Source organism: Schistocerca americana, chromosome 9 (genome assembly GCF_021461395.2).
Source record: "Schistocerca americana isolate TAMUIC-IGC-003095 chromosome 9, iqSchAmer2.1, whole genome shotgun sequence".
Taxonomy (NCBI): domain Eukaryota; kingdom Metazoa; phylum Arthropoda; class Insecta; order Orthoptera; family Acrididae; genus Schistocerca; species Schistocerca americana.
In genome coordinates, this window is record NC_060127.1 from 69865848 (window position 1) to 69884435 (window position 18588).

The following is an 18588-nucleotide window of genomic DNA, read 5'->3' on the forward strand; positions in this document are numbered from 1 at the left end:
TCTTTCAGAAAATTACTAAGTGGTTTCTTGTAAACGGACTCTCACTGAATTTTGCTAAGACACAGTACATACAGTTCCGTACAGTAAATGGTATGACGCCATTAATAAATATAGACGTTAATCAGAAGCATATAGCTAAGGTAGAATATTCAAAATTTTTAGGTGTGTCCATTGATGAGAGATTAAATAGGAAGATACACATTGATGATCTGCTGAAACGTTTGAGTTCAGCTACTTATGCAGTAAGGGTCATTGCAAACTTTGGTGATAAACATCTTAGTAAATTAGCTTACTACGCCTATTTTCACTCATTGCTTTCATATGGTATCATATTTTGGGGTAATTCATCACTGAGGAATAAAGTATTTATTGCACAAAAGCGTGTAATCAGAATAATAGCTGGAGTCCACCCAAGATCATCCTGTAGACATTTATTTAAGGATCTAGGGATATTCATAGTAGCTTCTCAGTATATATGCTCTCTTATGAAATTTGTTATTAACAATTCAAAAGTAATAGCAGTGTGCATAACTACAATACTAGGAGAAAGGATGATCTTCACTATTCAAGATTAAATCTAACTTTGGCACAGAAAGGGGTGAGTTTGAGTTGCTCTTTCATTTGATGTATTATTTAAAATTGTAAGTTGAGTGTAATAAAAGCTTAAAAGTCTTAAAACCCCGATATTCATTCGAAACGCCCAGTACTAAGAAGCGATACGAAAGGCAACAATCACGTAAAATCAGTATTATGGAAGGCATATGGGCGACTTAAATTTATTAGAAGGTTGCTGGAAAAATTGCATCCGAGATGCTAGTGGTACTATTTCTACAGTGTCGTTCCAGTGTTTGGTTATGATCAAGTGGGTACGAGAACAGGGACTAAATGTATTGAGTAAAGCGCAGCCAGCATCGTAAGAGGGCGGTACAGCCTCCACGAAAATGTAATATAAATGCTTGGGGAACGTACATGTGAATCCTTCGAAGAAAGATATGTTACTCGATAAGTTTACAGAACTTGTGTCCGAAGAATATCGTGCATCATCGCAAGCTCGCCAGACAAAAATTAGTCATCCCTAGAGAAATAATTACAAGCATCATTTAATACCGTGTAATTCCACCCCTGAATCTGATAATCTCCTGGATTCGATTACCAAATGAGTCTTCCAGGTTGTGCACGTATGTAGCGTCTACGTTAAGCCACTCGCCGAGGATTTGATCGCTTAGTTCCACCAAATTGCGGGGATGCTGGTATAGGCCTTTCACCCGATGTTGCAACATGTCGCACAGATTTTCTACGGTCTCCAAGTCAGGCAATTTTGCAGGCCAATCGTGATGTAATAGGATGTAATAGGGTGGGGGAGTGTTCGCAAAACCAGACACATATTCATGCTCCACAACGAACTTTGTTTTTTTCGTCTCCAAGTGCCTGTGTGAGCAATGGCCTTATGTGAGGCGACGGACTCCGAATATTCATAGCACACAGTTCTCATCGTATTCTTCTCTCACTAACAGCAGTTCTTCCAGGGTTTGGAAGAGGGGTGGGAAAACCGACCTGTTAAAACTGATACCAGTATTTTAATTCTGAATAACCGGTATTTGTTTGATCTCCGTTATAAAAGGCGCTTTTTATTTCTTAAGCATAAACGGATAAAAAACCGAAATATCAGTTAGCCATAGCAGCAATGCTAAAGTTTTCTGTTTTGAAAAACACCTTTTTTAAAGAGGAGACATTTTTATTAGGCATTGGTTTGAAATATTGTGTTATTAAAGAAAATGGGAAAAGCGATCGGTGCTGTTTGAGTAACAGTGCCGACGGAAAAGCAGAGTAAGGTACGTGTGTATGTGCAGTGTGCAAAACTTGCCCCCACCTTGTCTAAACGGTTGTTTCACGCTGTCGTCATATATACTCGTTGTATTGCGAAATGGCACCAGCCCTAATCTGGAAATATTTTACGAACTGACGCAGCAATGAAGTACAACGGCCGGCCGAAGTGGCCGTGCGGTTAAAGGCGCTGCAGTCTGGAACCGCAAGACCACTACGGTCGCAGGTTCGAATCCTGCCTCGGGCATGGATGTTTGTGACGTCCTTAGGTTAGTTAGGTTTAACTAGTTCTAAGTTCTAGGGGGCTAATGACCTCAGCAGTTGAGTCCCATAGTGCGCAGAGCCATTTGAACCATTTTTGAAGTACAACGCTTCATTTACTTTAAAGAAGTGAAAATTGGTTGTTCGGTTGGTTGGTTGATTTGGGGGAGTGGAACAAATAGCGAGGTCTCCAGTCCCATCGGATTACGGAAGGATGGGGAGGAACTCGGGCGTGATCTTTCAAAGGAACCATCCCGGCATTTGCCTGAAGCGTTTTAGAGAAATCACTAGAAACGGAAATAAGGATGGCCAGACGCGGGTTTGAACCGTCGTCCTCCCAAATGCGAATCCAGTGCGCTAACCATTGTGTTACCTCACTCGGTAAAAAGAAATTGGTCTGCCGTTTCTACGAAATAATAAAGGAGGAAGGAAATTATGGTAAAAGTAATAAATTGAAACTAAACAACAGTTCATTCATAGTATACAGTAAAAACAGAAAGTCGCTGATTTGCTACCTGTGTCTGCATAATATGTCTTTATGCACATATAGCCCTCGAATACGCACAAATTGACAACAAAAATAGACTATGAGCACTGATTGTTAGTAATGCTCAAATAATGGTATGACCCCCGATTACAACATTATTTTTGAGCAGAGTTTCGAAAAACTTAGAATAAATGTAAGGTAGGAAATTTTTTGTAGTATTCAGCTACATAGTGAGAAAACAGCGAACGGTGGACAAGCTAACTTTTTTATTTGACTATTTAATTTAATATTTTGATCCTATGCGTGTTAAAACGGAGGCAGTCAAAATTTTTCATTCCTTGTTTGATTTCCACGTTTATTATAGGAAATAACTGAAATGAAACACGGAAGTTAGTTATTTCAAAAACCGATTATTTTGAGCGGTTTTAACAGCCAGGTTAAACTAACGCGGAATAAAATCGATGACATAACCAGAAACCGGTTGTTTCAGCGGTTGTCGTGAAACATATATGAAGATGGTATCTGTTCTTTCGGATATGTTGTTTCAGTAACATGTCCGAAAGAACAGATACCCTTGGTGACGATACAGTGCTCTACAATGAAATGACAACTAAATCATGACCCTACGCTGCCGACAGTCGTTGATGTACGTCAACGGGGACGGTTGAAAATGTGTACCCCGACCGGGACTCGAAACTGTGATCTCCTGCTTACATGGCAGACGCTCTGTCCATCTGAGCCACCAAGGCCAAAGAGGATATTGCGACTGCAGGGACGTATCCCTTGCACGCTCCCTGTGAGACGCACATTCCCTACTTAATGCCCACACACTATATTAATGCCCTCGGTAGCTCAGATGGACACCGGCACGGTAGCTCAGCGGGTTTGGTCAGAGGGTTAGCTGCCCTCTGTAATGAAAACACTGAGTTGATCGATCGACGACGAACTTAAACGGGTGTCTTACGACGTTCGCCCCGAGCAGATGCAACGAACGAAAGCGAACAAAATGAGATAAAAAAAAAAAAAAAAGATGAATAGAGCGTCTGCCATGTAAGCAGGACGTCCCGGGTTCGAGTCCCGGTCGGCGTACATATTTTCAACTATCCCGGTTGATGTATATCAACGCATTTCGGCAGCGTAGGGTCTTGATTTAATTATCACTTCAGTCATGAAACGTCTCTAGACCCTCTGTGCCCTCGGTGGCTCCGATGGATACAGCGTCTGCCACGTAAGCAGGAGGTACTGGGTTCGAGACCCGGTCGGGGCACATATTTTCAACTGTCCCCTTGATGTAAATCAACGCCTTTCGGCAGCGTAGGGCCTTTATTTAATAATCATTTCAGTCGTGATACACGTCTCCAGTCCCTCGCAGCTAGGATCTTCCTCCGACCAAAATTGTGAAGTCATGTGTCCGGGCTCACAGCTTGTACACACGCTGAAGAGTCCGCCGCCAAGTACCAACAAATCCAGCACTTTGGACTTTATTCGCTTGCTAGGGACACTACTCCAGCCTCGCTCTAACGCCTCCAGTTTGTCGACCTTCGCACGGAACTTCGCGATAGTGCCTCTGTGTACACTGATGGCTCTCGGACTGACCGTGGTGTCCGGTGTGCCTTCGTCACTGGCACCATTTCCGGTATCGGCATCCGGAACGCTGCTCAGTATTTACAGCCGAGCCCTTCGCCCTGTATCAGGCCACGCAGTACTTGTGGCGACACAGGTTTTTCAATTGCGTCCTCTGCTCAGACTCTCTCACTGACCTTCAGAGCCTCTGTGTACTGTACACCGTCCGTCCCTTAGTGCAACGGGTCGAGGAAAGCCGTCACTTCCCCGCTGTTGATGGAGCCACTGTGGGGTCCTGGTCGCTTGGGTCTGACGGGAAAAGAGGCTGTTGACGCTGCTACTGAGGCTGCAGTCTTCCTACCTCGGTCTGTTAGTTCTTCTACTCCTTCCAATGATCTCTGTGTTGCCATCTGTCGGCAGGTGGTGTCACTTTGGAATCACCACTCTTCTTCCCTTCATAGGAACAAGCTCCGGTAAATTAATCCTCTCCCAGCGGCTTAGAAGACCTATTCCCGGCACTCTCGCCGTGAGGAGATCATTTCAGCATTGGGAACTGTCGCATTTGGTAAATGGTGGTACCCCACCATTTTGCGCTCATTGCTGCGTGGGGTAGCCGCGCGGTCTGGGGCGCCTTGAAGTTCGCGCCCCCCCCCCTCCCACCCCTCTTGCCCCGACACCCCCCACCCACGAAGGATGGAGTCCTCCCTCAGGCATGAGAGTGTGTGTGCTGTCCTTAGCGTAAGTAAGGGAATACCCCCTTTTTAACTACTTACGTTTTAATTTATGTGTACCGTCAGAGTAATCGGTTGTTTTAGCCATTGACGCACGGGCTGTCGACCGCGTTTTACTTTTTATGCGTCGTAGCAATATGGCGAAGGATATTTAATCCTTCGTCCAGGACCTCCATTGTCTCTATGGCTTACGTCATGTAACTTTCTCCAAGAGAAACTCCCTGTTTTTAGCTGTCTTGCCTTCCGTCGATTGGGCTTAACGTGCAGTCGCTTTTAACTCGTTTTTCGTCTTCGTGTTCTACGGTTCTGAAATGGACGCGTATGACCTTCGTTGTTTTTGCGCCCTAAAACAAAACAAAACATCTCCAGACACCTTTTGGCCATGAGTATGGTCAAACACGATGTCCCCAGTTGCCAGGCAATCACTTCCTTACATTTACCCTTGTTTACGTACAATGTCCACATCAACGTCTCACCCATCGATACTGCCTTATGCTCAAGTAGAGGCAGTGCGCGTCCGGCTGAGCTCGCGAGTCTATCGCTGCGCCATCTGCAACAGACTTCACTGATGCAGCTGCGCGTGTGCACTCAGCTGACTAATTTGTTATCCAGTGACCTCCTGAAGATCCTAAGAGTAAGCGAAGAGAGACATTTGGCCCGGTCCAGTCATATTCTCATTTGAATACGAAAAAAAAACGATGACGTTCAACTATTTTAAGTGATTATGCTATGATGTGGCACTTCAACCACGAACGTTGTATCTTTCGTGCAAGTCGGTGACTGACTGCATGATTGTGAAGCGTCTAAAAGGCAATGGCGTCTAAAAACGAAATAAGAGAACAGTCAGATGAACAAAATGATACCATTTAGACAATTCTACACAACTATGGTTCCGAAAAACAAAACAAAAATTGAATTATTGAACGTTGCAATGAAAAGTGTCCTCTTTAAGTACAACACCAACATTTTATTTATGTTCGTACCATGTCGATGAGCTCCTTTTTCATGAAAGGCTTCATGAGGGCGAGGAATTTGTCCATAAAAGGCACGACATTGATGTAGTGGATGGCCTTTATCCTGACAGGCAGCGCTTCCTGGAACAAGCAAAGAACAAGGCTATAGAGAAGTCCGAGCGATTTTTCGCGGCTCTTCTTAAGAAATCGGTCGAACAAGAACCTACAGTTATCGCTAAATATGTACAGCTCTTGCACAAAATTAAAAATCTTATTTCTTCAAATAAAGCCACAGTTCTGTTCATTTTTTAATAAAAATGGAGTAGAGACAATATGAATGTTACTAAATTTATCGAAAATAATGAACATCACCTAAAGGCACCTAGTCAAAACAAAAAATAAAAAATAAAATCTCACAGTACGTAATTTTTCTTTAGAGATGAAGACAAGAAATAATGAAGAGAACGTTATTACTGGTAAATACGACGTTATATTGTGATGGAATGAGGGCAGAAGTGATTTCAAACGATGCCGAAATTATTAATCCTCTTCTTACACACATTCAGTGGCGGAAGTCCTACTGAGTAGGAACAAATACTGAAGGAAATTATGTCGAGTAACGGTAAGCCACAATCACCACGTGACCACTGACTGCTCAACATATTACCTGCAAAATCCAAAACACTCGGGCTCCTCACTTCCTCCACTCCCTCTTCCCCGGGGAACCACCAGGAATTGATCAACATCTCTCAGGGGAATCACTCAGGCAACTGTGCTACTTACATTCAAGGTCATGTGACATGAAAATGACCACAACCCCTTCCACTCCCCTCTGGACCTAATGGGGATCATGCAGCCCCTCCACACTTTCATCTTTTATAAATGGAGCACTTCTGTGGTAGGGCGCACTCAGAAGAAGATGTGCCTATTCGTTAATACCAATATTAAGTGGCACCAGCAGAGCCCTCACCTAGGTGGTAAGTTTTCGAATTCTCTCATTTCTACGCATTTTTATCGAGGTTTCCACAATTTTACGTGTTTTTTCCAATAAAGCAAGACTCTTCACGACGTCGGGCCCACGTCATGAAGTTCTCAGGCAATCACAATGGAGAATTAGATATCACTGATCTTTCATAATTGGGACACTCTGGAGCTGGGAACAACAGCGATAAGCCGAGTCTGTTAATAACAAATTACATCAGTTCAGATCTGTTTGTTTAACATTTCGAGGCACCACCAGAGGCCTCTCAGTTTAACGTATTTTCGACAACATACCCCATTGTACCAAATTACGTGAACTACTTGACAACATCGCGTTATATCGTGTCACGAGGTCGTGTCACCTTGCGTCGCGGCGCATCGTCGACGTCATGATGCTCTCAGCATGGTCCCGATTTAGGCATCATTGCTAAGCCATAGCTCCATTACTAGAGTGTGACGTTGTAGAAACGAACAAGCTGGTAGAAATAGTGACATCATGAAGAGGATGTCATAGCGAATTTAATAAGGACTACCGATTTCTACCCGAACGCATTGTTTTAGAAAATGAAGCATGCTTCCCAGTCTTGCGTCTGTAGAAGGTAACAGATCAGACGAAATGACGTTCAGTCATCCGACAGAGTAACATTGAATTCCACAATTAGTTTGGCTGCCAGTACAGATGTTTTGTGTAATCTATTACCGTCTTAGAACTATAGGCATACAGGACATTGTTTTATAAACTATTTCAGATCCTGACAGCCTTTCTTGTAAGTAGAGTGTCATGTTATTACATCTTTCCATTACAAAAAAATCCATTAAAGCTACAGTCTTCCACACCATCTATACATCCAGCTAAAAAAGTATCAATTATTTCTTGTAATTTTAGGAGTCACTGCCAGAAAAGACATCTCTATCAATACCATATGATTTAGCATCACTCACCCACAGAGACAAGTTCAAAAATGATCTTCCAGATACATACACGAAACTTTAACAATTAATGGTCTAGATATCCTTGACAGACAATGTCCCCTATACGAATCAGGAAGGTATAATTTAAAAAATTGGTTCAAATGGCTCTGAGCGCTATGGCACTTAACATCTGAGGTCATCAGTGCTCTGTAACTTAGAACTACTTAAACCTAACTAACCTAAGGACATCACACACACCCATGCCCGATGCAGGATTCGAACCTGCGACCGTAGCGGTCGCGCGGTTCCAGACTGCAGCGCCTAGAACGGCTCGGCCAGGCCAGCCGGCAAAATGTAATTTATTCTGTAACACTACCAATTAGACCCTCTAGAGTAGATGCATTTTCCCTGCCGATTTGCTTACGACGAATAGATAGTCTTCTGGATGTGCAGCATCATTACTGTCAGTTCCCGATTTGGTGTTGTATGTAACTATTTGTCCCTTTATCAGTCCATTTTGGTGGGGGTTGATGGGGTCCCCCCCCCCCCCCAAATCACACCTACATTAATTCTCCGGATGGCGGCAGGTTGATCCCACGCCAGTCTAATTTAGTAACTTTACTTATCTACACGCTGGCCATTAAAATTGCTACACCACGAAGATGACGTGCTACAGACGCTAAATTTAACCGAAGGGAAGAAGAACCTGTGATATGCAAATGATTAGCTTTTCACAGCATTCATTCACACAAGGTTGGCGCCGGTGGCGACACCTACAACGTGCTGACATGAGGAAAGTTTCCAATCGATTTCTCATACACAAACAGCAGTTGACCGGCGTTGCCTGGTGAAACGTTGTTGTGATGCCTCGTGTAAGGAGGAGAAATGCGTACCATCACGTTTCCGACTTTGATAAAGGTCGAATTGCAGCCTATCGCGATTGAGGTTGATCGTATCACGACATTGCTGCTCGCTTTGGTCGACATCCAATGACTGTTAGCAGAATATGGAATCGGTGGGTTCAGGAGGGTAATACGGAACGCCGTGCTGGATCCCAACGGCCTCGTATCACTAGCAGTCGAGATGACAGGCATCTCGTCCGCATGGCTCTAACGGATCATGCGGCCATGTCTCGATCCCTGAGTCAACAGGAGGAGACGCTTGCAAGACAACAACCATCTGCAGGAACAGTTCGACGACGTTTGCAGCAGCATGGACTAATAGCTCGGAGACCACGGCTGCGGTTACCCTTGACGCTGCGTCACAGACAGAACGCCTGCGATGGTTTACTCAACGACGAACCTGTGTGCAAGAATGGCAAAACGTCATTTTTTCGAGTGAATCCAGGTTCTGTTTACAGCACCATCACGGTCGCATCTGTGTTTGGCGACAAGGTGGTGAACGCACATTGGAAGCGTGTATTCGTCATCGCCATACTGGCGTATCATCTGGCGTGATGGTATGGGGTGCCATTGGTTACACGTCTCGCTCACCTCTTGTTCGCATTGGCGGCACTTTGCACAGTGGACGTTACATTTCAGATGTATTACGACCAGTGCCTCTACCCTTCATTCGATCCCTGCGGAACCCTACATTTCAGCAGGATAATGCACGACCGCATGTTGCAGGCCTTGTATGGGCCTTTCTGGATACAGAAAATGTTCGACTGCTGCCCTGGCCAGCACAATCTCCAGATCTCTCACCAACTGGAAACGTCTGTTCAATGGTGGCCGAGCAACTGGCTCGTCACAATACGCCAGTCACTACTCCTGATGAACTGTGGTAACGTGTTGAAGTTCCATGTGCACCTGTACCTGTACACGCCATCCAAGCTCTGTTTGACTCAATGCCTAGGCGTATCAAGAGGCCAGAGGTGGTTGTTCTGGGTACTGATTTCTCAGGATCTATGCACCCAAACTGCGTGAAAATGTAACCACATGTCAGTTCTAGTACAACATATTTGTCCAATGAATAGCTGTTTATCATCTGCATTTCTTCTTGGTGTAGCAATTTTACTGGCCAGTAGTGTAGCAGAAGGCAGTTATTATTTCTCTCAGCGTACTATAATAAGCTTGTTATAACCGTTCGACATGCATACATTCCACAGACTGTGGCGACTGCGGCCAGGACGCACCTGCAGGTAGTAGAGGAACCGGGAGAGCGGGCCCGGCGTGAGCCGCAGCAGGTGGCCGAAGACGACGCCGCTCATGTCGAAGATGAGCACGAGGCCGGGCGCGGTGCCCTCGCGCCGCTGCCACACGTCCAGCAGCATGAAGAAGGCGCGGAAGCAGTCCGAGTAGTTGAGCAGCGCCGGCTCTGTGTTGCGGAGCCGCATCAGCACCACGCAGTCGCCGTCCGGGGACCTGCCCGCCATCCCGTACCTGCAACACGACACACACACACACACCCCGTAAACAGCGTGCGGCGATCAGACCGGCAGTGGTTCGTCGCTGTTGGTTGGGCCACCACCTCACAACACTAATGACCCAGGGCATTACGCTGACGTGAGAGAAGCCGTCGAATGGCGGTGTGCACTTATACAGATAGCGGTACTAATGCATACACAAGACGTAAAAGGGCAGCACACTGATGGAGATTTGTTCTCAGGTGATTAGGCAAAAAGCTTCACGACCTAATAATGGCTGCACAGAGGCAACTGACACACTTTGAATGAGGAATGCTAGTTGGAGCTAGACACATGGAATATTCCATTTCAGAAATCGTTAGGGACTTCAATATTCTGACACACACATTGTTAAGAGAGTGACGAGAATACAAAATTTCAGGCATCACCTCTCACCACAGACAGCAAAGTGCAAGACAGTCTTTATTTAATGACCGAGAGTAGTGAAGTTTGAGTGCAGTTTCTAACAACCATACCACAACAAAGGTCAAAAACTAATTATGATTGTAGTGTGGCTCACACTGCTAAATACTGCATTTTCAGGCAACAACAAAGTTATATTATGTGGCAGGTATCACTAGAGCACAGTTATTAAAGTCATTTCTTGAAATAATGGATAAACTAGGCACTCATCTTTTTGTGTTTCCCACGCTGGTCTCGTTGTGAACTCATGGCTCAATCGTCAAAAATCTGATGATTCCAAGCTTGGATGCAAACAGGACTAGGTGTTATTCTGAGATATTCAAAAGTTTTATAGATGTGTTTCATAAACCATTCTTGAAGATTAAACTTTTGCAAGTTAGGACAATGGTGATGTAAAAAAGTATTCAGCACTCCAAATTTAAGTTACACTTCTTTTTTATTATTTTTCTTGCAATATCACGTAATTCGTTCCAAAACATCACTTCGCAATATAAAACATACTTGTAAATATCTTCCTCACTGTTAAAGTTCACATTTCATAAACTGACTACAATTTGCGTCTTTTTAACATGACGACCAAAGCTTGACTCTCTAATAACCGCTTACGCGCCCAAAAATCAGAGTTACAAGTACATCAAAGATCATAGTGACAAAAGAAAGAATACACATATGAACAATATCATTGCAATATATACATATCGATATATCGAACTACCTCTACATTAATGAAATCAAATCTGAATGTTGTCACAGAAATATGTTAATTATTTTACAGAAACACAGTAGAAAATTGCTGGTATCGAGAGGTTGAGGTGAGGTGCCGTAATGGTTACATAATTCAACTACCACTACAAGTTGTCAGTGCTAACAATTAACAATGCATGAAATAACCGCAGAAATCAATGCAGGACCTACAATGAATGTATCTGTTAGGGCAGTGCAGAAAACTTGGCGTTAATGGGCTATGGTAGCAGATGACTGATGCGAGTGCCTAACAGCACAACATCACTTGCAGAGCATCTCCTGAGCTCGTGATCAAATCAGCTGGAGCCTCGTCAGATGGGTCCAGATTTCAGTTGGTATCAGTTGATCATAGGGTTTGAGTGCACGCAGGCTAATCGAAGCCATGCATCCAAGTTGTCATGAAGGCACTGTGCAAGCTGATGGTGGCTCCATAATGGTGTGGACTGTGTTTACATGGAACAGATTGGCTCCTCTCGTCCAACTGAACCGATCATTCACTGGGAATGGCTATGTTCGGCTACTTGGAGACAAGTTGCAGCAATTCATGGACTTCATGTTACCAAACAGTAGCAGAATTTTTATAGATGACAACGCCCCATCTCACTGGTTCATTATTGCTCACAACTGGCTTGGCTACCCAGATTGTCCGACATGGATACTTTTTTTTTTTTTTTCCATCTGTCTACTGATTGGTTTGATGCGGCCCGCCACGAATTCCTATCCTGTGCTAACCTCTTCATCTCAGAGTAGCATTTGCAACCTATGTCCTCAATTATTTGCTTGACATATTCCAATCTCTGTCTTCCTCTACAGTTTTTGCCCTCTACAGCTCCCTCTAGTACCATGGAAGTCATTCCCTCATGTCTTAGCAGATGTCCTATCATCCTGTCCCTTCTCCTTATCAGTGTTTTCCACATATTCCTTTCCTCTCCAATTCTGCATAGAACCTCCTCATTCCTTACCTTCTCATTCCTTACCTTATCAGTCCACCTAATTTTCAACATTCGTCTATAGTACCACATCTCAAATGCTTCGAGTCTCTTCTGTTCCGGTTTTCCCACAGTCCATGTTTCACTACCATACAATGCTGTACTCCAGACGTACATCCTCAGAAATTTCTTCCTCAAGTTAAGGCCGATATTTGATATTAGTAGACTTCTCTTGGCCAGAAATCCCTTTTTTGCCATAGTCTGTCATTGGTTATTTTACTGCCTAGGTAGCAAAATTCCTTAACTTCATTGACTTCGTGACCACCAATCCTCATGTTAAGTTTCTCACTGTTCTCATTTCTACTACCCCTCATTACCTTCGTCTTTCTCCGATTTACTCTGAAACCATACATTGTACTCATTAGACTGTTCATTCCGTTCAACAGATCATTTAATTCTTCTTCACTTTCACTCAGGATAGCAATGTCATCAGCGAATCATATCATTGATATCCTTTCACCTTGTATTTTAATTCGACTCCTGAACCTTTCTTTTATTTCCGTCAATGCTTCCTCGATGTACAGATTGAAAAGTAGGGGCGAAAGGCTACAGCCTTGTCTTACACCCTTCTTAATATGAGCACTTCGTTCTTGATCGTCCACTCTTATTATTCCCTCTTGGTTGTTGTACATATTGTATATGACCGGTCTCTCCCTATAGCTTACCCCTACTTTTTTCAGAATCTCGAACAGCTTGCACCATGTTATATTGTCGAACGCTTTTTCCAGGTCGACAAATCCTATGAAAGTGTCTTGATTTTTCTTTAGCCTTGCTTCCATTATTAGCCGTAACGTCAGAATTGCCTCTCTCGTCCCTTTACTTTACCTAAAGCCAAACTGATCGTCACCTAGCGCATTCTCATTTTTTTCCATTCTTCTGTATATTATTCTTGTAAGCAGCTTCGATGCATGAGCTGTTAAGCTGATTGTGCGATAATTCTCGCACTTGTCAGCTCGTGCCGTCTTCGGAATTGTGTGGATGATGCTTTTCCGAAAGTCAGATGGTATGTCGCCAGACTCATATATTCTACACACCAACGTGAATAGTCGTTTTGTTGCCACTTCCCCCAATGATTTTAGAAATTCTGGTGGAATGTTATCTATCCCTTCTGCCTTATTTGACCGTAAGTCCTCCAAAGCTCTTTTAAATTCCGATTCTAATACTGGATCCCCTATCTCTTCTAAATCGACTCCTGTTTCTTCTTCTATCACACCAGACAAATCTTCACCCTCATAGAGGTTTTCAATGTTTACTTTCCACCTATCTGCCCTCTCCTCTGCATTTAACAGTGGAATTCCCGTTGCACTCTTAATGTTACCACCGTTGCTTTTGTTGTCACCAAAGGTTGTTTTGACTTTCCTCTATGCTGAGTCTGTCCTTCCGACAATCATATCCTTTTCGATGTCTTCACATTTTTGCTGCAGCCATTTCGTCTTAACTTCCCTGCACTCCTTATTTATTTCATTCCTCAGCGACTTGTATTTCTGTATTCCTGACTTTCCCGGAATACTATCAAACATACATGGGACATAACTGAGAGATCAGTTCATGCACAAAATCCTGTACTGGCAAAACTTTCGCAGTAGCGCACAGTTATAGAGACAGGATGGTTCAGTATTTCTGCAGGGGAGTTACAATGACCTGTTGAGTCTGTGCCGCTTCCAGCTGCTTCGCTACAGCATGCAAATGAAGATATTCGTTGACTTTTGTAACCTCAATATATAATCACCTGTTTCATAGCCTATAGTCCACCTTAGGGATACAAAACAGCAGCCATTCCATGTGGCAAGGTTTAGAAAGGTCCTCGACAGGTTTTTGTAGGTAAGTGGTCTCAGACATCTATCCACAGCTTCCACAGCTTTCATAGTTTTCACACATTACAGGGTAGCAGTTGGTGCAACTGGCAACTAATAGTATCCCACTTGCGTTCCTTTGGGCTCAGGTGAGGTACATTTGGTGACAAAGACATCAAAGTGAGATCACTCTGCCACTTCTAAAACTGCAGCAGCTGCTGGAAGATGCTGTAACCATCAAGGCAGCCAATAATGTCCACTGCAATGTTCAAATAATCCATAGCTGATATGGCCCCTTCGATTAGTACCAAAGGTCCCTCATAAGACAATGTCAATGTCTCCCTTAGCACAATACTGTCATTACACGTCCGTGTCCATTGCGCAGTGGATGTTCACACAGATGATGGCACATACAGACACGAAAATTTACCTTGTGCAACAATAAACATGGTTCTCCTGACCAGGCGATACGTCTCCATTGATCCACAGTCGGATCTCGATGATACCTACACACTGAAATCGTAAATGATGATGTCGTTGGGTAAACATGGGAACACGTAGAGGTCGTCTGCTGTACGTCAAACAATTTGTACTTAACCACGTGGTCCTGGAACGTTTGTGTGTGCACCAGCACTGTACTCAGTCATGAGTGAAGCGGCAGTTGTGCAGCTGAGAGGATGCACTTTTAGCTGTAGCAGTTTGTCTGATACAATATAATTTAATTTAATCTCTGTTTTTCATATACTCCTGCAAATAAGTAAACTGTATTGCGTATTTTACTGTGTACCTTACTCTAAGTTCTTTCCATTAATTTTAGTGCATATTGAAACGCCACTGATAATTTTGGGCGTTATAGTTCAATTCTTTTATCTTGGTGCCTCGCGCATGCCCGCCCAGACGCTGGAGACTGCTGCGTTGCCAGTTGCACACGACGCACGCGCCAATAGAAGCAGCGCCATAGTATAGCATAGTTCGCAAGCTTACGTGTAGGGGGGAGCGCGCAGTTCATGAAGTAAAGCCACCACGGCCGCATTAACCCTTTCGCTGCTACGAAGACGTGCTCCCTGCATTCCGCGCTGTGGGCGATTTTGTCACTGCACTGCTCGCCTGTGCAGACACATTGTGTTCCGACTGCTTTGACACTCTTTATCATTCGATTCCACAAAAACTATTTGGCTCAAAAATTAGATTTTTACCTATCTTCTTGACTGATACCTTCCCCCCATAAATGACTTAATTTTGTTTCGATGTTCAACGCAGTTATTATGCAGCATTAAATATAGTAAACCTTTGCACGAAATTTTGAAGAGTTTGCAGAGGTAAAAGTCCATAGAGTATACTTTCCGTATGGTCGATTTTAGTTGCCACAATGTTGAGAATGAAATGTGGACAAGATACCAATATATTTCATTTAATTTAAGTACCTCATAAGTGTCGTATGTAATATTGAGAAATATTCCACCTTTCACGACTGTAACAAAAGTTTTACTTACACTGGGCACGTTTGGCTTTATTTTAAAGCACTTCAATCAATCAAAAGGAAGTAGACAAAATACATTAAACAAAACTGTGGACTTACAAAACATTAGGACTTGAATATACCGTCTGTCAGTGAAGTGCTCAGAGCTATGTCAAATATAATTTTGTGTGTGGCACACACAAACAGCATTTATTTGCTAAAACACTGATGAGCCAACACAAACGTTGAATATTGTGCTACCGCAGCACAAAACTACGAAAGGTGAATTGGCAATGGAGGACACAAAATACAGTCCTATTATGATGCTTCAAAAGAGAGAAACGCGTCTGGTCTAAATAAGTCGCTTATTACAGTTGCAGAAGAGGGATATATTTCAATACCATTGGTAAAACTGCAACTGTGGAACAAAAACAAGAAATAGAACATGAATACCATTGTGTATGTGCCATACCTTTCACCGATGGAAATGCTTTAAAATAAAGCCAAATGCGCCGTGTGTATATAAACTGTTATTACAGTCGCGAAAGACGGAATATTTCTCAATATTACATACGACACTTATGTGGTACTTAAATTAAATGAGATATTGTTATTCAGTAAATATTATATGAAATTTAGGTATCTTGTCCACATTTCATTCTCAACATTGTGGCAACTAAAATCGACCATACGGAAAGTATACGCTATGGACTTTTACCTCTGCAAACTCTTCAAAATTTCGTGCAATGGTTTACTACATTTAATGCTACACATCAAAACAAAATTAAGTCATTTATGGGGGGAAGGTATCAGGCAAGAAGACGTGTGAAAATCAAATTTTTTGGCCAAACAGTTTTTGTGAAATCGAATGATAAGTGTGTTAAAGCAGTGGGAACACCATGTGTCTGCACAGGCGAGCAGTGCAGTGATGACAAAATCGCGCACAGCGCGGAATGCGGGGAGCATGTGTCTGCAGCAGCGAAAACGTTAATGAAGAGACAAAGCACTAGAAATTTCATTCAAAAGAATAAAATTCGTGAAGTAAGGCACTCCAATATTGTTTTTAAATAAAGAAAATATTAAGCACCGCACAAGGTTTGAACTCATAACCTTTCACTTGGCAGCCCAACACCTTAACCGTTCCGCTACCTCATCTCATTGAACAGTGTAACTCCATACGGACTCTAACACCTCACGCAACAACTTATAAACACTGTTGGTATGACTATGAATTACTCACGCTTCGTCGATGTACAATAGGAAATAAACAATTACCGCTGTTCTTTATTGCGAAAAAGCAGTTCGTGAGATTGAAACAAACACCTTTCCTTGCTATCGCCTGAATTAGGAGTCTTATTGCTTGTTTGGTTTAATTAATTAATAGAATATGAAGCAATTGGTATAAAGAATGCTTTTTCCAAACTTTCTGTAAAAGAAAGTCTGCTATCAAGACATTGCTTTTGTTCTATTACTTTATTTATGACTGAACGTTTCTAAAACTGAAGACACTCGTCCGTGCTCTGCACTGCTGTCGAGATCTGGCAACGTCGTTCTCTGTTCATTGGCTGACTGTGTTTTGTGACGTCAGATGCACAGAACGAAGCTAAACTCGGCCGCCAAGATATATGACGCGCACTTTAGTAGTTGAGAAGCGGCTCCATTGCTGTTGTATGTGAGGAAAGCTGGCAGGTGCAGGGGTGCAGAAAGACCATGCAACTATGAACCAGCCTGCAGTGTATTTACATACAATTGAAACACCTTCGAAACTTTTCATGCTACATAAGGCCATAGAAGCATGGTCTTCTCCAAATGCTGTTCTGACTAAAATGCGATTCTGGTAACTGGAATCCAAGATTTTTGTTAATCATGCCTTCTACGTTCTTGTGCTGATGTTTCCATAGGGACTTTCATCCCCTAAGACATATTTACTTATATCTAACCAAGAAGATAAATACACAGATATAGTTTTAACAATTTTTTAATATAAGGAAATGCTTTCTTAAAAATTTTGATCCCCTATTTCACCACATTAGGGGATGAATTTTCAAAAACAATGAAACAAATACTTTTTTTTAATTTTCAACCATGAAACCAAATTCAAATTGTCATACATTTAGCTTTAAAAATGATTTCATAATGAATTAGTTTCCTACAACATTTGTCTTTGACACGTATTTTTTATTTCTAACCGAGAAACCAGAAGTCAGATAGCAATATTCGTAGAAGTATCCTTCAAAATGCTTTAGTAGGTCTTTAATAACGATTTATTTTTAAAAAATTCACGCATTAATTCATCCCCATAAGGGTTAAACTTCCGAAGATACTGAAAGATGTATTACTTTATATCTGACCAAAAAGCGAAATGCCAGTTTTTGTAGGGCTAGCTTCAAAATTGCCTTAATAGCAATATACATTAAAAAAAACCTTCATGTCCTCTTTCACCCCTTACTGGAGGAATTTCGAAAAATCCAGAGTTTTTATCCTTAGTGGTTTTGGCTGAGCGATGATGAGTCAGTGAGTTAGTGAGTCAGCCTTTTACTTAAAGACATTGAGAAGTAACAGGGCACATCGTTGTTTGGAGACGTTTAGTAAATTAATGGCTGTAAGTGGTGGCTGCAAGTAGCCGAACATAGCCATTTCCATTCAATGATCGGTTCAGATGCAGCAAAAGATCAGGCCTTTCTATGTAAACACAGTCCACATCATTGACATTTTCGGTCCATGGCTTCGAGAACTCTCCATCTCACGAACCCTAACGTAAGCTCTTAGCAACTGAAATCTGCAGTCATTTGACCGGACTACGACGTTCAAGTCGTCTAGGGTCCAACCTATACCGTCACGACCCCTGGAGGGGCGCTGCAGGCGATGCTGTGCTGTTAGCAAACGCACTCACGCCGGTCGTCTGCTGCCACAGCCCATTAACGTGAAATTTCGCCCCTCTGACCTAACTTAACGCGTTCGCCGTACGTCCTACATTGACTTCTGCGGTTGTTTCATGCAGTACTGCTTGTCTGTTAGCAGCGGCAACTCTACGCAACTGCTGCTACTCTTGGTCTTAAGTTGA

At 42.8% G+C, this 18588-nt stretch overlaps 1 protein-coding gene across 3 annotated transcripts in view; it reads right to left on the minus strand.

The window, feature by feature from the left end:
- The window catches only part of LOC124551019 (retinol-binding protein pinta-like), a 259822-nt gene that overhangs the window by 26618 nt on the left and 214616 nt on the right, over nt 1-18588 (minus strand). For all 3 annotated transcript variants that reach the window (XM_047125865.1, XM_047125867.1, XM_047125866.1), the window contains 2 exons: nt 9847-10093; nt 5850-5960 (listed from right to left, as the gene is read on the minus strand). In XM_047125865.1, the coding sequence (XP_046981821.1) occupies nt 5850-5960; nt 9847-10093 (358 nt within the window). The remainder of the gene's footprint in view (nt 1-5849; nt 5961-9846; nt 10094-18588) is intronic.